Here is a 26,145-nt window from a genome sequence, read left to right on the forward strand (position 1 = left end):
TTTGGTTTTGGTGAGCTATGGCAACACATTTGACCAATCCCACATACATGGTTACAAGCTTCACAGAAGGTCATTAATAAATGAAAAACATAAATACACATTAGTAACCAGTATTTATTTCTTGAAAAGGTCCAGGTTTATTGTTTTTCAAATGCATTTCAACCACGACTTTTTCCATTAAAAGCAGCATTTCTTGTTGATTAGAAATTTGATATAATTCAACTAACTGAAGTACAGCAGTTATGCCCACTATACATGGCATGGCTTAATGGTATACAATACCAGTCATGACAAAATCATATGTCTCCTGTAGTGCTGGTAGCCTACATAGGCTACCATGTCCGCCTAGCAACTCCCAGTGCACCCCTATAATTATTCCCCCCCCCCCCCTCAGTATCCACCAAAACTTAGACAAATGTTCATCCCATGGACATTTGAAGAAGTGAATTTAACAGCAAACCATATAGTTAGGAAAAGAGAGAATAATAATAATAATAGTTCTTATATAGCGCAACTTACAATAAAGTCTCGCCGCGCTGTACTTAACCCTGGTCATTGGTAACTTGTCACACCTACACACCAAAGTGTGCACAATTCAAACAATCTCTCCTGGGGCACTGCAGTGCACTACAGCGACGTGTCCCCTGGGGGACGTCCCATAGGTGCAGCCACAAACCGGCGCACGCAACTATAATTACAAGTCACCTCGCAATTCCCATTTATACACCTGGGTGAAGAAAGGCATTGGAGATAAAGTGCCTTGCCTATTATAATCACACAACGCAATGATCTGGCCAGGGCTCGAACCTGTAATCCTAAGATCACAAGTCCACTGTCATAACCACTTGACCACAACACCCTCCATGATCTTATGGAATGCTGTGACATACCTGAATGCACACTGACCCCACCATTACTCCTACTATTCCCCCACTGTCCCCCACAATAGTGTGCCTCATTTGCTTGACAATGCTAAATCAAGAGCTGCTGACAAGCTAGATTGCATCATACTGAAGGGACAAGAGACATAATTTTTGGGTGCATCAGTCACAGAGCAGAGGTGAAGTTAACTTTTCATATACTAACTCTATATATACATAGGTAAGTGGTAACTGAGTACAGCAGCACTATACCTTCTTGCTCATTAATACCATTGTGGTAGCGGTATGGTTCGATTCAATGCTCTCTCCTCTCACTGGTCACAGATAAGGAAGCACACTACATATCTCAAAACTAAAGGAGTTGCTCCAAGGCTTTGGGTCACTGGTCACACATGAGACTAATAAAGTTCTGTTTACCCAATAGCCATAGACTGTGCACCAGTATGTTCTAACACAAAGCTCTCAAATTGGCTCCCGGGACACCAGTGGAACATTAGTACAGTCCTGCTTAAATATCTCTTAACTCACTGGTAACAGATGAGGCTGCAAACTGTTTACTCTATAATAATGGAATGAGCACCAGTGTGGTCTACCACAAAGCTCTCAAATTTGTTATATGGACACTGATGGAACATTAGTACAGTCCAGCTTAAATATCTCTTAACTCACTGGTAACAGATGAGGCTGCAAACTGTTTACTCTATAATAATGGAATGAGCACCAGTGTGGTCTACCACAAAGCTCTCAAATTTGTTATATGGACACTGATGGAACATTAGTACAGTCCAGCTTAAATATCTCTTAACTCACTGGTAACAGATGAGGCTGCAAACTGTTTACTCTATAATAATGGAATGAGCACCAGTGTGGTCTACCACAAAGCTCTCAAATTTGTTATATGGACACTGATGGAACATTAGTACAGTCCAGCTTAAATATCTCTTAACTCACTGGTTACAGATGAGGCAGCATTATCAAACTCTTTACTCAATAGCCATATACTTTGCACCAGTGTGGTCTAACAAAAAGCTCTCAAATTGGCTCCCTGGACATCAGTGGAACATTAGTACAGTTCTGCTGTAATATCTCTACTCTCACAGGCAGCATTATCAAACTCGGTACTCAATAGCCATAGACTGTATGGCCAGTATGACAAATATGGTCTAATTTGCACCAAGGATACTTATGGAGCAGAAAAACAATCCTGCTTTAGTCTCTCTTCCTGCTCTACTCACAGCAGGAGCAGTGTTCATCTCATGTATATCTTTGGTCAGCCATCCTTCATGGATCATTAGTTACACTCAGCTCACATGTTTAGAGATGGAGTAAACAGCTTGGTTCTATATTTCTCTTCCTGTCAACATTGGACACCATCCGCACTGCTGGGATCATTAGATACACTCAGCTCACAGGGTTAGAGATGGCGTAAACAGCTTGGTTCTATATTTCTCTTCCTGTCAATATTGGACAATATCTGCACTGCTGGGATCATTAGATACACTCAGAGCACATGGTTAGGAATTGAGTAAACAGCTTGAGCTTGGTTCTATATTGCTCTTCCTGTCAATATTGGACAATATCTGCACTGCTGGGATCATTAGATACACTCAGCTCACAGGGTTAGAGATGGCGTAAACAGCTTGGTTCTATATTTCTCTTCCTGTCAACATTGGACACCATCTGCACTGCTGGGATCATTAGATACACTCAGCTCACAGGGTTAGAGATGGCGTAAACAGCTTGGTTCTATATTTCTCTTCCTGTCAATATTGGACAATATCTGCACTGCTGGGATCATTAGATACACTCAGAGCACATGGTTAGGAATTGAGTAAACAGCTTGAGCTTGGTTCTATATTGCTCTTCCTGTCAATATTGGACACCATCCGCACTGCTGGGATCATTAGATACACTCAGCTCACAGGGTTAGAGATGGAGTAAACAGCTTGGTTGTATGTTTCTCTTCCTGTCAACATTGGTCACCATCTGCACTGCTGGGATCATTAGATACACTCAGCTCACAGGGTTAGAGATGGAGTAAACAGTTTGGTTGTATGTTTCACTTCCTGTCAACATTGGTCACCATCTGCACTGCTGGGATCATTAGATACACTCAGCTCACAGGGTTAGAGATGGAGTAAACAGTTTGGTTGTATGTTTCACTTCCTGTCAACATTGGTCATCATCTGCACTGCTGTTTCAAATCCCTAATTTAAAACAATCAAAGTACCAGTTTATAGAAATGGTGAGTGAATCGTTTCACATTGTAGCATTTACATAATCCCCCCCCCCCCCCGCCCCCAAAAAAATTCAAGCTGGGTGATGTTCTCTGCCTACCCTGCTCACATGTTTATTTACGAGCATACTGCCGAAGCGTTTCACGGTGCGCATTCAAGTTTTAGCGATTAAAGTACCATAACTACTCTATGATAAGCCTGTACAGGCACGGGGAGAATACATTACAACACTTGGCGGGCAGAGAAACATTTATATAACTAATCATCAAAACAATAGCTAATTACATCATTGAGCAGCAGAGTAAAATATATGTTTTGAACTACATTAACAGTAATGTATTTCACCATGAGCTGTGGCTTCTACACCAAAATATCTTCCTGGGTGACCGATATTCTGAATTTGCTAGGCTAGCTAGCTACTAATTACTTTCTAATGACACAAAGGTATCCAATCTGTTAAACAGTGATTGATTATTAAGCTACACATTGACTTATTTGTTTTACACACACTCACTGTCAATTAATTAATTAATTAAATAGCAGCTAAATGAATCAAAACTTGACAGACAAATCACCACATCACAGGGGAGACATTTACTGTCAGAATCCACAAGGAACATTGTTTACCGACCATTGTTCTGTTCGTGAGGTCAATTGGTTTTTACACTACCTGGAATGCAACAGACTGTTAAAGGCTTTGCAACCCTATTTTGAGGCTGTGACCCATTATTTTGAGAAGCAAACCATTGTTAGCCCTAAACCTGCCACTCTTATCATTCATTGAGTGTGTCTATGTGTGAAACCAATAGAAAAGAAACATCAAAGTAGGTGTTAAGAAAATATTAGTACATATCTGTCACCTGTCATTCATACCTTTCATTGAGTGTGTCTATGTGTGAAACCAATAGAAATATAATAATAGTAGGTAAAGTAGGTTAAGTAAATATTAGTACATATCTTTCAGAAGTACTTTCACCCAATGATATGTTTGTGTTAATAGTGTAGAAATCTTTACTGACCTTACACATAGAGAAGCATGGACGCAATTGGAACCTGGCAAGTGTCATTTTAATTTGCTCCGATAACCTGCTGGGGTAAAAAGTAAGACGTGAAGTACAAAGGAAAAAGGGCCTAGATGGAGAAGATTGTGGCAGATTTCCATTGAAGTTAGCAGATTGTTCCAATCATACGGAATAAAACAGAGGAACAAATGATCACTTGCGTTGAATGTCAATAACAATTAAACAGAATTAGAAAGTTAAAAATTCCCTTCCCTGGAATCACTGAATCTGTCTTGAGGAGCCTTAACTTTCAAGAGTTAAGGTCCACAGGCAGAATTTGATTGTGTCTACACACACAAAATCAGTCTTAATGTGTTTGGCATTTGCTAGTTTTATATGGAACTTTGATTAGTATTAAATAGTATAAACAATTTTCTAATATAAAAAAAAACTAAAGGATACATAAAATACAAACAAAAGAAAAAAAATCAGTCTTAATGTGTTGGGCATTTGTTTTATATGGATACTTTATCAGTATTAACTAGTATTAAAAAATACTAAAATGAAAAAACTACAGAGCACACAAAATTTAAAAAATGTTTAAAAAAAATCAGCAAAATGACTGATCCACAGGCTGAAGCTTCTTTCCTTAGAAATTCAAAACAAAGCTTCTTTTCTTATAAGTTTCACTTTTGTGGAACTTTGGATGAACCATAGAGGTTAAGATGTAGTTGGAATAGTTCATATCTAACTGAGGTAAACTATTAACGTTTAACTGACAACACAGTTGACCTAAATGAGCCACAGCTACAATGATATCATAGAGAGCCAACTATGGCATACATTGGGTAGAGTTTAGCTAAAAAACAATATATATACATATAATATGTGGCATTCAAAATACCAAATCGTAAGAGTTTAGACCCAGATATTGAGAAGAAGGATTCAACAAGCACAGTACTAAGAATAATTTGTCATTCCCATAAGTGCCAATATTATCTGACACTTAGTTATAATCACAATCACATTAAACAATTTTCATCCCTGATAAAATATGCCAGCAGCGATATTGTTTTTGATGTCATGTCCAGATCGATGAAGCCTTAGCCCAAATTTCTAACAGAACTGCGTCTATGACATTCAGTGGTAGGTACAGTACATCATAGGAAACAAAGGGGTGTCGAACAAGAAGAGGAAGAAGAGGAAACCAAGGTTCTTTGAGCAATTTGGCAGTATCCTAGATGAGGCTCATGTACTTTGAAGGTAGGTTAATTGTTAAGTTTTAATCATTTAGTTTTTCTCATTTTAAACACTACGCTGTAAATAAACGACAAGAATTAAACCTTTGATATTATAGCAACTGTTTTTCAGAATTGCAACTCTAGAAACAAAGTTAACAACATTTCAACAACAAAATTACAATACTGATACTAAAAATTAATAAAATTAGTATACATAGTAGTAATAATAACAATTACAGTATAATACCAATATTTATCATAAAAGTAATAATACTTATAAAACTAATACTAATACTACTACTACTACTAATAATAATAATCATAATCATAATAATCATAATAATAATAATTATAATAATAATAATAATAATAATAATAATAAAGTAGAATTCAAGACCCTGTGACTTTTTCGTATCTTGTATAGGTTTACACAAGTTTGCTCAAATCGTTGTTCAACCATGTGACTTGTTTTCCAAATCAAGAGAAAAGTAAAGGACAGATCAGGAATGGACAAATATACCAGTATACCAGGAACCAATATTCAAGGCATAGTGGCCCTTATGAACAACATACTTTCATCCCTGGTAAGGTAATCACATGACACATACAGTAACATTATCAAGGACTTGTTGGTAAAACATCACCTAACCAAAGGTAATGCCATTAGAAAGAAACCCTTCCCAGTGTTTACTTGTCTTCAAATACTTAACATATGCAACACAAGAGTAGTTTGCCAACCAACCCTGACTGAAGTTCATAATACAGTAGGAAAGCAGTGTAAATCTAAACAGAGTCAGTGCTTACATGGTTGATGATATGGAATCATGTGACATAATACCACAACCATGAAAGAGAGGGGTACTGTTGTTGGTAATTTATTTTGCATCCTCACTTTAACAACAAATAGCTGGCTTTGCATATGTAATAGTTAACCAGATGAGATCAATTTGATATTTTGAAATTTGGACCTCTGCTGACCCAATATGACACCTTTGATCTCCATCCAAATTCATAGGTTTCTATAGGATAGACACATGCCAAATATGTGATGTAACCTATCTTTGGGTTATCATATGTTTACAAGGTTTGCGTTTATAAGGCTTTACTGGGTGCAACCTTTCATGACCCCAAATGACCTTTGACCTTCACCAAAAACAGGAAGTTTCTTGTACTAATTATAGAGAAGCACATGAAAAATAGAACTACAGAGGTAACCTATCTGGATATACAGTATATGGTGTTTACAATCAAGGGCAGTCACATACACATACAGTACGTCCATACACACACATGCCACATTGACAGCATAGGTAACTTGCCTGCCTAAGGTAAGTAACCAAACTCAGTCACAGACGAGCTAGTGCATCATCAGCTGTATGTAACTAAACCATGTGTATCATTTATAAAGAAGTATCTTCATATTACCACAATGTGGTATTGCCAACTGTTGAAAGATATTAATGTAATTGGGTCATTCCGTGTCAAATCACGGATGGCTGTTGCTGCACCCTCTCCAAAAATTCCCCAATTTTTTGTATGATTGGACCACCATGACATAAGCATATTCTGAAAATTTCAGTTGCATTGCTTCATAATTGGCCGATTTATCACACTTTGAAATTCCACAATTTGTCGCCGCCATGGCATTTTGGCATTTTCTTGACTTTTGAGGTCTCATTTCTCAGCAATTAAACATTCTACTACCTTTCTATCACATATGCCATAGAGTCTATCCCATAGAACAGGGAAAGAAAAAAATAGGCTACAAAAATATTGTCTGGTGGAGTTAGGTCATCTTAAAAGTGTCAAAATATTACATTTTTGTACTTTTTACTAAAAAATGTGCTATTTTTAGTGATGAATTGCTCCTAAACCATTGCTTCAGGGTACTTGATTCTTTCAGAGGTTATTATCTCTAGTACAAACATTACAAAATAATGATGACACTGCTTTCCTATAATACGTTTGCAAGTTGTGCAACTCTAAAGTTGCTATTTCATGCTGCGATTCAGCATGAGGTAGGGGTTTTGATGCCAATTTTTTACCAAAGTAACCATGTTGAGCTGTCAGGGTTTTATACTTTAATTATAAGTATAAAGTTCTTACACCTTAACAAATTTCAGGGTCCTAGCTCTTCTCAATATTAATTTATGAAGTTGTTAAGTTGCTCCGATGTACAAAAGAGGTCGTCTTTGACGGCAAATAACTCAAAATGCGTCACGTTGAAAAAATCTGATAATTTTTTCTGGAAGAGATATAGTACCACCCTGTTTGTACAAAAAATTTCAGGAGGGTGTTTTGACTTATTTTGAAATGAAAAATCCCAAAAGTTTGGGATTTTTACAAAAAAAAAACGTTTTTGTCTGTTTTGATGTTCCATGTGTTTTGAGCCTGAGTATTGTACTGTACTTCAAGGTGATTCAATTGTACTGTGCAATTTTTAATTTCATATAAACAAATACTATTTGTACTGTACTTATCTGCTCCTGGTTGAATTCATTTAATTAGAAGACTTTAAAATGAATTTCAACCAGCACATACATACGTATGTACAGTGTGTACAAGTACTGACTACCATAAGTGCCAGAAGACTATGTTTAAACCTATCACTAATATACACACTGTACATATACACCCAGTACAGTGTATGTACTGTACACACTGTACATACATGTATGTACTGGTTGAAATTCATTTGATAGTAAAGTCTTCTAATTCAACCAATTGTATATATACAGGGTGTATATTAGTGTTAGGTTTGAACATAGTCTTCTGGCACTCATGGTACTCCGTACATATACACCCAGTACAGTGTATGTTCTGTACACACTGTACATACATATGTATGTACTGGTTGAAATTCATTTGATAATGTAGCATGTGTTCATTGTAATATCAGTATAACACTGTAGCCTGTGCTTATTGTAATTTCAGTATGATACTGTAGCCTGTGTTCATTGTAATTTCAGTATAATACTGTAGCCCGTGCTCATTGTAATATCAGTATAATACTGTAGCCTACTAGCCTGTGCCCAATATAATTTCAGTATAATACTGTAGCCTGTGTTCATTGTAATTTCTTAATAATACTGTAGCCTGTGCCTATTGTAGACACAAACCGTGCTTTACCTATTTCTGTATCTGTGATGCCTTCTTCATCCATCATTTCTCCAGCCGTGGCACCTTCCACACTCTCCACTTGAAGTGTTATTAATACATCTTGACAGACTTTATAGAAACAAGAATCAGAAATAAATTGATGTGAGATTCCACATATTGTTTTTTTTTTTAATTCCTATACTCCATGAGAGAATTAGGGGGGGGTAGAGGTTCTCAGAATTATATATGATGGAATAATTTAAAAGGCTTTCCGTTTTCAAAACAAGTAAGCCTACTTATTTCCTCTAGAACCTTTAGATTGACTGAACTATTATGAACCTGATGGTATTTCTGATACGCCAGGCTTTTGCATTCTCAAGAAAACATTTTTGGTGTCTTTTTACAAATTGTACGGCATAAAACTTGCCACGCATCTTTCACAAACAGTGAAGAATTTTATCAGTTGCAGCAATTAAATATTTTCATTATTTAGTAATTAATATTTTCATGAATTATTGCTTGCTAGCAAACATATATTGTGCCCTCCAAAAGACAAAAAACCCATACAGTATCAAGATTCTTTTAACCCTTTAGCAGACACCTAGGTGGCAGGATTCTATTATTGGTCAGGGTCATTTTCACCTTTGTGACAAATCGTGGATCTTTATACTCTGTGTGACGTCTGCTAACAAACAACTTTTCTGACAGATGGTTTAGTAAACTTTTAAAATTCTACTTTAAGTAGTTATTTTACGATACTTTTCTCTATTCATATTTTGACATGATTGGCTATCTATGGTGGCTACATTTGCAAATGACGCAGATTATGTTTTGAATTAATATCTGCAAGCATAGAGCAAAAACAGAGCAATCAGAATAAAGCCAGCAACAATTACCAATGATGTATGATTCAGATTCATATCTGGGACCGAGTGACAAAAATTGAAATCAAACACCATTTTCACACAAATGATATATGCTGTACTGTTTCAGGTTAATCCAGAATGGCACACAACACAGAATAAAACCCAACAGCAATTGTCCATGATGCATATACAGTTTCAGATTAACATCCGGAACAGAGCACCAAGGAATGAAACCAAGCATCCATTTGTCCATGATGCATATAAACAGTTTCAGATTAACATCTGGAACAGAGCACCAATGAATGAAACCAAGTATGAACTTGTCCATGATGCATACAGTTTCAGATAAACATCCGGAACAGAGCACCAAGGGATGAACCAAGTATCCACTTGTCCATGATGCTTATACAATTTCAGATTAAAATTCATAACAGAGCACCAAGGGATGAAACCAAGTATCAACTTGTCCATGATGCATATATACACTTTCAGATTAACATCCAGAACAGAGCACCAAGGGATGAAACCAAGTATCCACTTGTCCATGATGCATATACAGTCTCAGATTAAAATCCAGAACAGAGCACCAAGGGATGAAACCAAGCATCCACTTGTCTATGATGCATATACAGTTTCAGATTAACATCTGGAACAGAGCATTGTGGATGAAACCAAGTATCCATTTGTCCATGATGCTTGTACAGTTTCAGATTAACATCCAGAACAGAGCACCAAGGGATGAAACCAAGTATCCACTTGTCCATGATGCATATACAGTCTCGGATTAATATCTGGAACAGAGTACCAAGGGATGAAACCAAGCATCCACTTGTCCATGATGCGTATACAGTTTCAGATTAAAATCTATAACAGAGCACCAAAGGATGAAACCAAGTATCAACTTGTCCATGATGAATATACAGTTTCAGATAAATATCAGGAACAGAGCACAAAGGGATGAAACCAAGTATCAACTTGTCCATGATGAATATATACAATTTCATATTAACATCCAGAACAGAGCACCAAGGGATGAAACCAAGTATCCACTTGTCCATGATGCATATACAGTTTCAGATTAACATTTGGAACAGAGCACCAAGGCATTAACCCAAGAATCCAATTGTCCATGATGCATATACAGTTTCAGATTAACATTCAGAACAGAGCACCAAGGGCTTAAACCAAGTATCAACTTGTCCAAGATGCATATATACAGTTTCAGATTAAAATCCGGAACAGAGCACCAAGGCATGAACCCAAGTATCCACTTGTCCATGATGCATGTACAGTTTCAGATTAACATCTGGGACAGAGCACTGAGGATGAAACCAAGCATCCACTTGTCCATGATGCTTATACTTTTTTCAGATTAACATCCAGAACAGAGCACCGAGGATGAAACCAAGTATCCGCTTGTCCATGATGCATATATACAATTTCAGATTAACATCCAGAACAGAGCACCAAGGGATGAAACCAAGTATCCACTTGTCCATGATGCATATACAGTTTCAGATTAACATTTGGAACAGAGCACTGAGGATGAAACCAAGTATCCAGTTGTCCATGATGCATATACAGTTCAGATTAACATCGAAAACAGAGCACCAAGGAATGAAACCAAGTAATAACTTGTCCATGATGCATACAGTTTCAGATAAACATCCGGAACAGAGCACCAAGGGATGAAACCAAGCATCCGTTTACTAGTCATCTTACATGAATACAATATAACTTTTACCTTCTTCCCCTGGGTCATCCTCTTCCTCTTGCTTTATCCAACGATCAACACCAGTGACTCCTTCTATCCTTGATTCTTGCATTGAATTATCCTGAGCAACAAACTCTTAAAAAATGAAAGAAAAGGAGAACACTAACCAAAACTTGAAAATACCTAGACATTATATTTAACAAAGTAGAGACAATACACTATTATTAAACACAGCATGCTGTAGTGGTGTTTTTTGAAATTGTGTAGTTATGAAAAACATGAGCCTGGGGTAAACAAAATATTACAGAACTTTGCAAAAATTGCGGTATAGTCTCCAATTTGCGTATGCTACAGTGTGTTAGGATAATAGTTTTTGTCCCCGAGGTAGAACAGAAATCACGGATATTCCGCGAATTCACGGAAAAAAGCTCATGGCTGCAAACAGAATCTGCTAGAGAGCTACCTACTGACAATTTTGAAAATAAAAGGCAGCCCAGTGATGATTGTGGTACTTCGAGTGATGAAGGCTGTATTTCTGTGACATGGTTTTAAGCAATCTACATTACAGGTCCCAGAAGGATAGTCACTGTACTTTAATATCCACCACTGGAGATTGGCATCACAGATATGAGACTAAGACATTCAGCACAACTAGAAATGAAGTGTGCTGTTGGTGATTAGTTTTTCATGAAGAGGTACCAGTAAGGCACGGCTGACCGTTAAAAGGAAGCATGTACGGTATACCAAAATCACAATCATGAAAATAATTATTTTAACAAATTCAGTAACCCTTCGCATGCTGGGCTGACGGTGTAAAACCGGTGCGTTTTGTAAATAATTAGTTAACAATATATTTAATAACAGGCTCTAAATAAAAGAAAATATTTTAATCTTGTTTTACTATCACTAATTCCAAATATCAGTGTTTCTAAGGGGAGTGATTAACTCACTAACAGTTATCTCAAATAATTCTTCCCTTTTTTTTTTTGGTGATGAAAAGCTGCCACCCCCTTTCCCCCAACCACTGCACCAACACATATGCCCTTTGAAATAGTTTAAATGTCTCGGAATGCAGACAGATGATTGCGGCCTCTTCATAACTATGCTGTCAATATAGTAAGCATTGCATAGTAAGGATATATGTGCACAGATAGAGCTCTATATAAGGACCTGTGACCAATTAACAAGATCACTAATTAAACATCTTAACCAGACCTTCCTCAGTTCCTTGTATTTCTGATCCTTCTCATATATATGTACATACATAATCCACACTACATAGACTACTGCATCATACTGGTTCATGATAATTTGCCTAATTGTCCACATTCCTGAAAATAACCTTCTGAGGGGTAAGCCACCAAGTCCTGAAAATTCTAAGACTTCCTTAAAAGAAACCACAAAAAAAAACTTATTCCAAGAACTTTGTGGCTCACAAATTTAAGGGAAATGATTTATCGTTGAGTTAATCTTCAATACTTTCCCAGTTTATACCATAAATGCTTTTACAGCTCCATTTAATCAAGCGTTTTTAGTTATAAACTGAAAGTAACATTTCGTGCTGCTAGGTAATTTTCTAGGTAATTTCCCTTTGACGGCCTAATCTGGTAATGCAGGGTTGTGGTATCTCTCACTGCAATATACATCACTTGGTAAGTTTTATCTTCATTCTTCATAGATAACAACTAACCTGGATCCATTTGACTTCCTCTCTGAACAGAAACTACCTGTATAGAGTCACTGTCATCCTCTTCTACCTCTAAACCTCCAATACTGTGAAACAGAGAGCAGCAGAATGTTACTAAGCTTAACAACCTTTGTAGAGCATTGCGGTCAAAGTGACTAAAGCAATGGACTTGTGATCTAAGGATGACAGGTTTGAGTCATGGCTGCATCATTGCGGTGTGTCCCTGGGCAAGACACTTTATCTCTATTGCCTCTCTTCACCCAGGTGTATAAATGGGGACTTGTGAGGTAACTTATGAATATAGTTGTGTGCACCCAATTTGTGGATGCACCCTATGGGAAGTCCTCCAGGTGACACGTTGATGTGGTGCACTGTGGTGCCCTTGTAGGGATTGTTTGAGTTGTACACACTTTGGTGTGTGGGTGTGACAAGTTACCAATGATCAGGGGATAAGTTGTAAAGTCGTATGAAGGAGCCTTAGCCTCACACAAGACTGTAAACATTCAACTTTTAACCTTGGTAGGAACTGTACAGAGGACATTAAAGGCCATTGCTTGTCAATTTCTTTTTTGTTTTCTTAAGACTTAAAATGGCTTTGATTCCTGTTTCTTCCCTCCAAGAAGTACACACTCATGTCATGCAAGCCTAAAACATAGAATGTATCAAACGTTTACAATTTGAAATGTCTTGATATTTTGGGCAATTTCTGGAAGTATGGAGCAATTGGGTCAAAACATGATAAAAGAATCACAAAATTGTAAGACTTGTGTTGATATCTCAAAATAACATAAAATATTCACAGTGGAACATTTCTTGTTCCATGTTATGGTCAACAGTTTACAAAAACTGATCATAAATGGAATCTTGTAGTCCTAGAAAGAAAAATAGTGCATGGAATATAAATACCTATAAAGCAAAAAACCCATCCAGCTGCTATCATACTTCTATGGTAAGGACCACCAGTATTTTACTATGTAGTTGCCCTTCAAGGTTCAATACTGCTCAGGAATTGTGGTCAGTAATCATTGTGTCCCATACAAACCAATCCACTGACCAGCAAGACACTGCATCCCATACTAACCAATGCACCACAGAAGTCAATTGTGTCCTTCATGAAGTAAACAAATCCAAACATCAATTGTGTCCCACACTAACCAATCCACTGACCTGTTATTGTGTCCTACAATGCAAATAACCAAGCATAGCCCTATCTTTGCATACAGTAATAACTGAAGCAATGTCAGGACACTGTGTCCTAAACTAATCAATGCACTACCTATCAATTGTGTCCCACACTAACCAATCCACTGACCTGTCATTGTGTCCAATACTACAATGCAACTAACCAAGCATAGCCCTATCTTTGCATACAGTAATAACTGAAGCACTGTCGGGACACTGTGTCCTATACTAATCAATGCACTACCTATCAATTGTGTCCATTGTGTCCCGAGTAAAGGAGATGAAAAGGATCACCCTAACATTCTGATGCAATCCTTAGTTGTGTCTCATAATAGCAAATTCACTGCCCAGTCATTGTGTCTAGTACTTCTGTGTACATACTGTACACTGTGTTTACCACCTTGTACATAGCAAGCTGGAGTCCTGTTGGACTGACAGTAATTACCCCCTCCATGTCCAGCTTATGAGACAAATAATCCCCAACCCCCCCCCCCCCAGTGTTAGGCTCAGGCAACTTTCTTCTGTTACCCAAACCCGCTATCCTTTATCTTTCATTCCCCAGGCTATTCAAATTCATAATATTAATTGTAAACATTAGATTTTCTCTCTGTACAGCCTGCAGCTTTTTGCATGTTTTCTTTCTTTTTAGTTTAATTCTAATTCTATTATCTTTTTTATTGCCTTACAAGCACTGTAGTTTCCTTTAACGGATCAATCAAGTTCTTACTCTTATTCTTACTAGACAATGCCCTGTCTAGTCTTTGTGTCCAGTAGTAATCATTGCACCACCCTGCCATTGTGTCCCATAGTAGCTATTGTCGATTGCGCCCTTCATGTAGAAACTTGATTGTGTCCTTCATGTAGAAAGTAACTATTTCACTCCCTAGTTGTTTCCTAACACTAATCACAATCCACTGAACAGTCATTGCATCTATTACTACAGCGTCAGTACTAACTGATCTGCCCAGGGAGTTGTTTCCATAACAACTGCCTGATCTGCCTCACAATCTTTCCTTACTGTCCTCTCTTAGCATCACTTGCTAGACATTGCTCAGTCACTCTGTCTGACACTCACTAAATAAACTCCCAGTCACAACTCCACAAACAAGCCATTTTGTCCCATACTAATCAATTCTCTATTAAGTCACTGTGTCCCATCAGGGAGTTGTTATGTTCCATAACAACTCCCTGGTCCCATACAAACCAATTCACAATAAAGTAATTATATCCCATAGTAAACAATTCACCTACAGGTCATTGTGTCCCATATTAATCAATCCACAATCAAGTCATTTTGTCCCATACTTACCAATTCTCTATCAAGTCACTGTGTCCCATATTAACCAATCCTTTTTCAAGTCACTGTGTCCCATGCTAGCCAATGCACAATCATGTCATTGTGTCCCATACTAACCAATCCACAATGAAATCATTTTGTCCCATACTAACCAATTCACACCTAAGTCATTGTGTCCCATGTTAAGCAATCCACAATCAAGTCATTTTGTCCCATACTAGTCAATTCACTATCAAGTCACTGTGTCCCATCAGGGAGTTGTTATGTTCCATAACAACTCCCTGGTCCCATACAAACCAATTCACAATAAAGTAATTATATCCCATAGTAAACAATTCACCTACAGGCCATTGTGTGCCATGTTAAGCAATCCACAATCAAGTCATTTTGTCCCATACTAGTCAATTCACTATCAAGTCACTGTGTCCCATCAGGGAGTTGTTATGTTCCATAACAACTCCCTGGTCCCATACAAACCAATTCACAATAAAGTAATTATATCCCATAGTAAACAATTCACCTACAGGCCATTGTGTGCCATGTTAAGCAATCCACAATCAAGTCATTTTGTCCCATACTTACCAATTCTCTATCAAGTCACTGTGTCACATATTAACCAATCCTTTTTCAAGTCACTGTGTCCCATACTAACCAATGCACAATCATGTCATTGTGTCCCATACTAACCAATGCTCAATGAAATCATTTTGTCCCATACTAACCAATTCACACTCAAGTTATTGTGTCCCATGTTAAGCAATCCACAATCAAGTCATTTTGTCCCAAACTAACTAATCCACATTCAAGTAATCATATGGGTGCAACCACAAACCGGCGCAAACAACTATATTTACAAGTTACCGCGCAAGTCCCCATTTATACACCTGGGTGAAGAGAGGCGATGGAGATCAAGCCCCTTGCCCAAGGACACAATGCAATGATCTGGCCAGGGCTTGAACCTGTAATACTTACATCACAAGTCCACTGCCTTAACCACTTGACCACATACTAACCAATCCACAATCAAGTAATTACATCCCATAGTAACCAATCCTCAATGAAGTAATTTTGTCCCATACTTGCAAATTCACTCTCTAGTCATTGTGTCCCATATTAACCAATGTACAATCATGTCATTTTGTCCTATACTAACTGATCCTCAATCAAGTAATTTTGTCCCATACTAACCAATCCACAATCAATTCACTGTGTCCCATACTTACCAATCCACAATCAAGTAATTATATCCCATAGTAAACAATTCACCTAAAAGTTACTGTGTCCCATACTAACCAATCCTCAATGAAATCAAGATCAAGAAAAAAATCAAGAAATCAAGAAATCATATCCCATAGTTACTAATTCACAATCAAGTCATTTTGTCCCAAACTAACCAATTCACCTACAGGTCATTGTGTCCCATGTTAAGCAATCCACAATCAAGTCATTTTGTCCCATACTAACTGATCCAAACTCAAGTAATCATATCCAATAGTTTCTAATCCACAATCAAGTCATTTTGTCCCATACTAACCGATTCACCCTCATGTCATTGTGTCCCATACTGACGAATTCATTATCAAGTCATTGTGTACCATACTAACCAATTCACCCTCATGTCATTTTGTCCTATAGTAACCAATCCACAATCAAGTCATTGTGTCCCATACTAAGTGATCCTCTATTAAGTCATTGTGTCCCATACCAACAAATCCACAATTAAGTCATTGTGTCACATACTCACCAATCCACAATCAGGACATTGTGTCCCATACCAACCAATCCACAATTTAGTCATTGTGTCCCATCCTACTGTGTATAATACTAACCAATGTACTGTACAGTCATTGTGTGCTGATAAATGTAATGAACCAGTGTCCTCCTCTGTCAGACTGGCCTTCATTGGCGCCTCTACACGTCTTGCTCCAGGATCAGATGGCACTGTGTTAAATCAAAAGAGAAGCATTGAATCAAAACAAGCAAAAGGAACACACTTCATATCTAGCTCCAAGAGGATGCAGATTTCCTCTCTGAACCCCCCCCCCCCCCACTGTCCCAACACTTGCAACCCTAAAATTACTTTAGTAACACCAGAAGAAACATGACCTTTGTTTTGTATTACAAAATGCATCCTACTCCCTCCACCACCCCCTGGCAGGAAACATGGATGGCACACCATGTAATGAATTGGTCAGGTGAATTTTAATGTAGCTGCTCCCAACACCTGCACTGAGCAACTTCTCTGTTCACTTGTGAATGCAGACAACATTGAACTGGATTAAAATTCAAAAACAAACAAAATAAGGATGAAAAATATGAACTGATGAACCACCTTAATCACTTTCAATCCAACCCATTCCTGTCTTGCCTGCAAAGTTTCAGCTTACTAATACTGCATCAATCTGAATGCTACACATAATGAACAAGTTTAACATTTTGACACAATTGGTTTAATCTAGTAAAGATTATGACAGCTACAGTACATGGCAGTTTTCTTATGATCAGCCCAGCTGAATTAGAACTATGGACTACCTGTATACCCATACATAAACATATATGTTGATACTTAAATGGATCACTACCAGATACCACCCACCCTGCCGCTCCCCCCCCCCCACTGATTCATAGTTGGTTCACCTTTTGTTTCCCCCAATCCCCTACCCACCCCCAAATCAACCCCATAGGGCTTTGTATAACCTAAAAATTCTAGGTATATATGTATGTAATACATGCTACCTGTGCCATTAAGGGGATGCTAAGGCTATTGGAGCTATTCCTACAGTAGGGTGTCCTCTTATATGGATGAGTTACCCATGATGGCCTTAATCAATGTCATTTTCTTTATATAACCTCCAGACTACTGTATACATATTTACACGAAGATGCACTTAAATGTAACTTCTTTCAAACAGAATCCACCCCCCCCCCCCTTAACACCCCTTTCCCCAATTGATGCAAGATGTGCACTTTCTGCAGATAACTTTTAACCTCCACTTATACATGGTTGCTTTACAATGTACCAATCTTCCCTACACACACCCCTTGCATCCTCTGCCTTGTATAACGGCCCATCAGTTTCTATTCATGTTACCCTTGCCATTAATGGGATAATTTCAGTGTCATCCTTAAAAAAAAAATAGGAAAAAAAAAAAAGGAAAAAGAAAAAATAAGGGAAACAAAAGAAAAAAACAAGAGCCCAAGGGCACTGTGGTTCCTTGCTTGGGGTATACAGTATGACAATACACATCATATTATCAAGCAAGATTGGGCTGAAATAGTCCAAGTAATTGTCCTACATGTTCCCATAAAGTAACCAACACTATAGCCAACACTTTTGTGATCACAAAATGTGATCGGATTTTTTATCAAAAGGCACTTTTGAGATCTAAATATGGCGTCGAAAATGTAAGAAATATAAGAGACCTACAAGCGTGTCAACAGATATGATAACAATGGTGACCTCAGATGACATGACCTTGAAATTTCAAAATGTTCCACCACCCCATTCACAACTTGTCCCAAAATATCAACCATGTCACACCTTGGCATTGAGATTTAATTGCATTAAATGTCAAAAAATTAACTTTTGAACTTGTATGTAACTTCACACACAAAGGTCACCCGGAGGTCAACCAATTGACATTTTTGATCGGTGAGACCTAAATAGAGCATGACTGTAAAAATTCAAACATTTTTTCTTTGCGCATTTTCTCCCCCCATAATACTACTTTTTTAACATTAGCTGACCTTTGGTGACCTTGGATCACATGACCGTTAAGTTTGAAAATATTCCCCTATACCATTTGCAACTTGTCCAAAAAAATCAACCTTGTCACACCTTCGCACTGGGAGTTATTGCATTAAATGTGTGAAAATTAACTTTGACCTCAAATAACTTCGCACACGAAGGTCAAATGGGGGTCAACCCATTGACATTTATGATCAGAAGGTACCTTTGACATCTGAAAATAGCATCGAAACTGTAAAAAATCCACAAAACACGAAAAGGTCACCAGAGGTCAAATTGAGGTCAAGGGTCACCCAGATGCGGGTCGACAATTGGACTTCATTGAAGCAACTCCCAACTCTAACGGACAATTTGTTCTCAAGTTATCGCAAAATACTAGTTTTTTATCATTAATTGACCTTTGGTGACCTCGTATCACATAACCGTTAAGTTTGAAAATATCCCCCTATACCATTTGCAACTACTCCAAAAATATCAACCTTGTCACACCTTGGAACTGGGAGTTATTGCATTAAATGTCTGAAAATTAACTTTGACCTCATATAACTTCGCACACGAAGGTCACACGGGGGTCAACCTATTGACATTTATGATCAGAAGTTACCTTTAACATCTGAAAATAGCATCGTAACTGTAAAAATCCACAAAACACTAAAAAGGTCACCAGAGGTCAAATTGAGGTCAAGGGTCACCCAGATGCAGGTCGACAATTGGATTACATTGAAGCAACTCCCAACCCTAACGGACAATTCGTTCTCAAGTTATCGTAAAAAATACTAGTTTTTTATCATTAATTGACCTTTGGTGACCTCGGATCACATGACCGTTAAGTTTGAAAATATTCCCCTATACCATTTGCAACTTGTCTCAAAATATCAACTGGGTAACACCTTGGCACTGGGAGTTACTCCACTAAATGTCTGAAAATTAACTTTGACCTCATATAACTTAACATACAAAGGTCACCTTGGGTCAACTTATTGACATTTTTGATTGATGAGACCTAAATTAGAGCATCAAACTATAAAAATTCAAACATTTTTTTCTTTGCCCATTTTCTACCCCCAAAATACTAGTTTTTTGACATTAATTGACCTTTGGTGACCTCGGATCACATGACCGGTAAGTTTGAAAATATTCCCCTATACCATTTGCAACTTGTCCAAAAATATCAACCATGTCACACCTTGGAACTGGGAGTTGTTGCATTAAATGTGTGAAAATTAACTTTGACCTCGTATAACTTCGCACACGAAGGTCACACGGGTGTCAACCAATTGACATTTTTGATCGGAAGGTACCTTTGATATCCAAATCTAGCATCAAAACCAAACATTTTCTTTTTTGCTCGTTTCCTCCCAAAATAAGCACATTTTTTCTAATGTGACCTTTGACCTTTTGACCTTGGTTTTAGATGTAGTTTAATCTCCTGATTCCAAAAAACAAAACGAAAAGTCTGTACAACCATCCTAACTCCGACCGAAAAACTTTGACCCCATATAACTTCGCACATAAAGGTCACACGGGGTCAACCTATTGACATTTATGATCAGAAGGTACCTTTGACATCTGAAAATAGCATCGAAACTGTAAAAATCCCAAAAACACGAAAAGGTCACCAGAGGTCAAATTGAGGTCAAAGGTCACCCAGATGCGGGTCGACAATTGGATTACATTGAGGCAACTCCCAACCCTAACAGACATTTCGTTCTCAAGTTATCGCAAAAATACTAGTTTTTTATCATTAATTGACCTTTGGTGACCTCGGATCACATGACCGTTAAGTTTGAAAATGCTCCCCTAACCAGTTCACAACTTGTCCCAAAATATCAATCTTGTCGCACATTGGCACTGGGAGTTATTGCAGTTTTAATATTTTCGGTTTTTGGACCATAACTGACCTTTGGTGACCTTTGTGGGCACCAAAAACAATAGGGCACACCTTCTCCATATGGCGGATCTATAGTCCAAGTTTGGCCTCAATCCAACATTCCCTTATTGAGATAGAGCGTACCCAAGCAAGTGTCACAGACACACACACGCACATACACACATACATACATACATACATACATACATACATACATACACACACACGCCAACCTGACTGCATAGGTTCCTTTTGCTAAAGCAAGGAACCAAAAAGGAAAAAGAGAAGAGTACCCATGGCCCCCCCCCCCCAAAAAAAAAAAAAACTCATTCACAATAAAACCACAAAATGCCTTCCACTGTATTTAGTCAGTCAAAAAACAAGGGGGTAGTTGGGGTAAAAAGAAACAACCCCTTTTTATAGAAGGGGAATATTTAGCCAAAGTTCCAATTTATTTTGGGTGATAGTCCTATATGTCTAGTTTATTATTATATAATTTCTGGGACTCTATGTCACTTCGCTGCCAATCACCACTTCATCGAATCAAGCGAATGCTAAAATAGCAAAATTTGAAGTTTGTACCACATATCCGAAACTTTCTCCTGCATACCCAGCTTATATGATGTGGAGATTATTCCAGCAGTTACAGCATAGCAGTTAGTGATATTACACTCCCCCATGGTAGAATTACTCCAACTTCATTCACGCTTCATGAGGGGGCCTTGTTTTTTTTTTACCCCAAAAAAGTTATGCCAATGGGGTAAAAAAAAACAAGTACTTTCTGGCTCCAATGTAAGTTCCCTATTTTGCCCGAATGGATAAATTTTTCCATAATGTTGATTTTAGAGGTTAGGCAAATAGTTTTCATGTCTGTCATGTGTCAAAAATGTTAAATAATTGGGCAGAAGTAACTGAAATTGGCTCAACTCTAATGTTTCTACTACATTACACCACATTTGTGTAGCATCATATACACACTGTACAGTATGAATATGGCTGAGCATGACATATGACACAAGCCATCCATAATTACGAATTAAGACAATTTCACAATTTTTTCCTTTTTTATGTAAAGGTAGTAGCTCATACTTAGATGTAATTCTATGCAAAAATGATTTTAAGATACATTCATGAAGAAAATAGCTGTTTTCTAGCATTGTTTTTTTTTACCCTGGCATTGTTTTTTTTTTACCCCGAATTAAGCACATTTTGGGGGTAAAAAAAATAAAACATTTTCCGCAAAAAACGCCACTTTCCATTTACAAAAGAGTTATTTTTGTTAGATTCTCTTTAAGAGAATCCCACTCCACACATTTGAACATTGGAACCGAAACAATACCTCTTACTCATCAATTTTTAGAGCAAACTTTAGGTAAATTGTTTTTTTTTTACCCCACTTGACTATGTATATTATATATCAAATAACAGTACTGGTATGAAATAAAGCAAGTACCAACTCCCTACCCTTCCCTATTGTTATCTCAGTCTGCTACTAACCTGACCAAGATATATTCAATGATGTTGAAGATTCTTCGGTTTGACAAGATGCGTTGCAGACTGCTTTCACCGCGACAAAGCTGGAAGTATCGAGCACAGTCTCTTGATTTAGAGTTTCTCCATGATAGACGAAACTTCTGCGAGTAAAAAAATGATTTAAATTTGTTCTTTTCTACATTTATAATTATAACTTCATGTTGCTTTGACTTCCACAATGAGACAACTTACAATAAAGCGTAACAGATATTAATTGGTGAAAGCTACAGGTGTAAACTATACAGTTTCTAAATTCTGGTGCAGCTTTAGCAGTTTTGATCAAATTTGGCCGGTTTTATGTCAGTATGAAGATAGTAGCATTGGTTTGCCATTTAATGATATATGCAGTACAGTACTTACTTACAGTACATTATATATCATCTGTTCTACATGACAACAAGTGTGCAATTTTCCAACAATAAGTTTGCAATTTGTTTGTATATCACCACATGTGCTAGAGCCGAATTGCTTATTCTCTGTTGCATGTTTGTGTACAGCCGTTAGTAGTGTCGTAATTCTAACCCCTGTGACATTTGTTGCTTGTGTGGTACCATAGCTAGGCTAGCTAAATTGTTCACTGTGTACAGTAGGCTACATTACTTTTGAATAACACATATTGTGGTCAACACGTTTGCCTATGCACAGTATGTGCCAAATGAACGTTTCAAATAGTACACAAACAGGGACCGTATTGTTTGATTTTTTCATTAGCCAGATCTCTTCGAGATCAAATGCATAATTCATGAGCATTTCAGACGCATTCCGCTCTTTTTAAGTAGCCTGTGTGCGAGAAGTACAACAAAATGTTGTCATTTATGAAAATTGTAGACTTGCAAGTTGTTAACATACTGCAATGGCAAGATATACATGTAGAAAACAATGACTTTTGCTTTGCCAGTTCAAAACTGTAGTATTGGCTATATTTAGTATAGCAAGGAATAGGCTTAAGTGGTTCAAGTGCAATTCAGCCATAAGTACAGTAAATACTGCCATAGCTTTTCGACATAGGTTTTGAACCTTTCAGCCATGGCGGAAAGGCTCGAAACCTTTTGCGGAAAGGTACATTTTAGGAATGGATTTAACCTACTGTAGTAATGTATCGGTGAAACTTTCTTTGATTCACATGGAGAGATAGGCACACCGACTGAATTGTAGTTAAGACAAGATTGGGGAATAGATACACAGTCTTTAATTTACAAGTTGATTGAATAGTTTTTAATTGTAAGTTATTAATCTTTATCTTGAGTCGATACACTGTTTCTAAATATATTATAGTTGGTTGAATAAATCACATTAATTGAGGTTGATTGTTTATTTAAATGGTCGATTCTGATTGTCGATTTAATGGACTGATTTTGTGGATTTTGCAGGCCTATACTACGTGTGAAGCGAAGCAATATTTATAGTGCATATATGCCTACATTGCCCCCACAATAATGTACTATTTCCGCCATACAAAAGTGCTTTACCGCCATACAAAAGTGCTTTACCGCCATCAGGTTAGCATGGCCAAATGGCACAGAAAGTGAAGCCTGTTCCTAGGACAGGCAGCCTACCTTCTGACTCATACTAGCCATGTGAATGATGCGGAACGATAAGGTCGACCTTAACACTGAATATCCAATTATAACGTATACCATCCATTTTGTGTCGTGGTTGTACGCTGTAATGCAGGATTCCCTTTCAGCCGAAACTTCACACAGCTTAGGCGTACGGCGATTTCCGTTATGATGAGCTGTATGTACGCACACCGTGTGTAGACTAGGACTAGCCCTTGTAAACAAAGCAACCTAGGCTAGAGACTAGCTGTAGTAGCACAAGGATTAATTACAGTAGGCCTGACTTACAAATACACCTGAATAATGAATGAACCCGATTTAAGGAGTAATAACATTGGCGATGTTTTACTACCTGCAGGAAGCACACATGGCTTTATGGCTGCTCAGAAGATGCCAAGCAAACTGTGAATGTGACATCGTTGTTCTAAAGTCTTTCTTATTTGCACCAGTAACGATCCTTGTATGGCAAAGGAAGGCCTCGATTTTCTTCTTCTGTTCGGTCCACTCACTATATGCAGTCATCAGAGATATCCTCGTTGAATCTCCCTCCCGTTTGCTGGTTGTTCTACCTTTCTGGGGAGCGGACTTTCTTGAATTTTCTCCTACCATTCCTGACATTTTCAGTCCTCAGCTTGACCGCGGATTTTCTATTGCGTAAATGTACATTTACTGTACGTACTGTGTTGAAATTAAATCTAGCGCCGAAGAACTTTGTACCATACACAGGTGTACGAATATGGCTGGTCACACTAATTTTACGGCAAAGGATATCAGTCTGATAACTGGGACAAAGGTTACTTAACCGCAATATTCCTTCAACTTCAAGTATTGGTGTGGATTGTAGGCTACTGTACATGGCTTCCAACTAACGTTAGGCCCACATTATACATATTGTATTTCTAATTTTCTACAAGTACAGCACGGTTAGCTGCAGCTACCCGTCGTACAACGTATGACATTATTTGGCTATTGGAATGGTTTGATGCACACAGGCAATGTTGTGACGTCATGCATTATTCGCCGAGCGACATGCACAGTCGCACCCGATTGTCCTTGTCGTCACGATATAACGTGGTTCTTGCTAATGGTGACCCACGATAGTTATCGTGCTGTGTTATAACTTCATCACACATGTTATGAATTTCACGATAACTATCGTGGACCCTTACAAACCATTCAAGGAGACTTTTGATAGTCGGATATTACAGAAAGCGACTGGGATGCTAACTCTAAAGTATTGACAATTTACATTTGACATTGCGAAATCTACTTACTTTTGAAGGTCTCACTGAACTAAATTGTTTGACCATCGGCGCATAAGATTCAACCCTAAGCTAGGGTTGACTGACAAAGCAGGCCAGTGTCACCGTTTCTAGAAGTGATTGTCAGTTTGTGAGCAATTTGTGATTTCGGTTTATTTTTCGCCACAGTAGTAAAAATCACATGGAGTTAATTCCAATTCTTAATATTTTTCATTATATTATTGGATGAGAAACACTCATTCAGCAGTAATGTCATCTAAAAAATTTATGTCAAACATTGCTTTGCTTTGGAAGCCATCGGGGGAGAATTGCCCTCCCACTTGCAACATTCGCCCGCTTTCAATTTATTTAATGTAATGGTCACATGGTCTATCATAAGTGCATCATCATGTCAAATTGCTAAATACACAACCGCATTTCAGTCTATATACATTATCAATAATACTTGCAATACTTTTTTTTTATTAAGAATTCTGACAAATGGTTACCACACTTTCAATTATGAAGATTTAAAGCAGATTGACCTCATATATGTTATATAATTGCATCAAAGTCAACAGGGCACTACTTATTGTGGGCCACTCACCCATCAAGTATTGTATTGAGGAAACCAAACCCATCGATTATAATGAAGATGCCCAACAGTCCCCACCAACCATCCCCCCCCCCCTTTTGCATTCACTGATCTAGCATCCCTTTTCGAACCTTCACTCGCGATTGCTCCAAGAACAAGGAGGATGTTTCATTCATTTTCAGTTGTCTGACACCCCGCCCCCCCCCCCGAAACAAGAAAAAAATGAAAGAAGATATGACATTATGGTACTGGGTCAGTATATTTGCCTGCACAGATGGGTGGTGGTTGGGTACCATTCTTGGGATTTATACGTTTTCTTGTTACTACTCATGCCAGCTATGGTGATGCAACTTACACTGAACATTTTCAGGTCAATACCATATTTGCACCCAAT

At 37.8% G+C, this 26,145-nt stretch overlaps 1 protein-coding gene across 4 annotated transcripts; it reads right to left on the minus strand.

The window, feature by feature from the left end:
- Positions 1–96: 96 nt before the first annotated feature.
- Positions 97–24,834, minus strand: LOC139982558 (uncharacterized). 4 transcript variants are annotated; one of them, XM_071995454.1, is made up of 8 exons: positions 24,268–24,834; positions 22,321–22,457; positions 17,035–17,146; positions 12,730–12,812; positions 11,070–11,174; positions 8,490–8,588; positions 4,143–4,204; positions 97–3,088 (listed from the first exon to the last, which is right to left on the minus strand). In XM_071995454.1, exons 1-7 carry the CDS (start codon positions 24,531–24,533, stop codon positions 4,182–4,184), a joined length of 825 nt encoding a protein of 274 aa, XP_071851555.1. In that variant the 5' UTR covers positions 24,534–24,834; the 3' UTR covers positions 97–3,088; positions 4,143–4,181. The 4 variants fall into 4 exon arrangements, with proteins under 4 accessions (XP_071851555.1, XP_071851553.1, XP_071851554.1 ...); XM_071995452.1 differs by having other exon boundaries at positions 4,143–4,207; XM_071995453.1 differs by having other exon boundaries at positions 4,138–4,204; positions 24,268–24,833.
- Between the last annotated feature and the right edge of the window lie 1,311 nt (positions 24,835–26,145).

Source organism: Apostichopus japonicus, chromosome 16 (genome assembly GCF_037975245.1).
Source record: "Apostichopus japonicus isolate 1M-3 chromosome 16, ASM3797524v1, whole genome shotgun sequence".
Lineage (NCBI taxonomy): Eukaryota > Metazoa > Echinodermata > Holothuroidea > Aspidochirotida > Stichopodidae > Apostichopus > Apostichopus japonicus.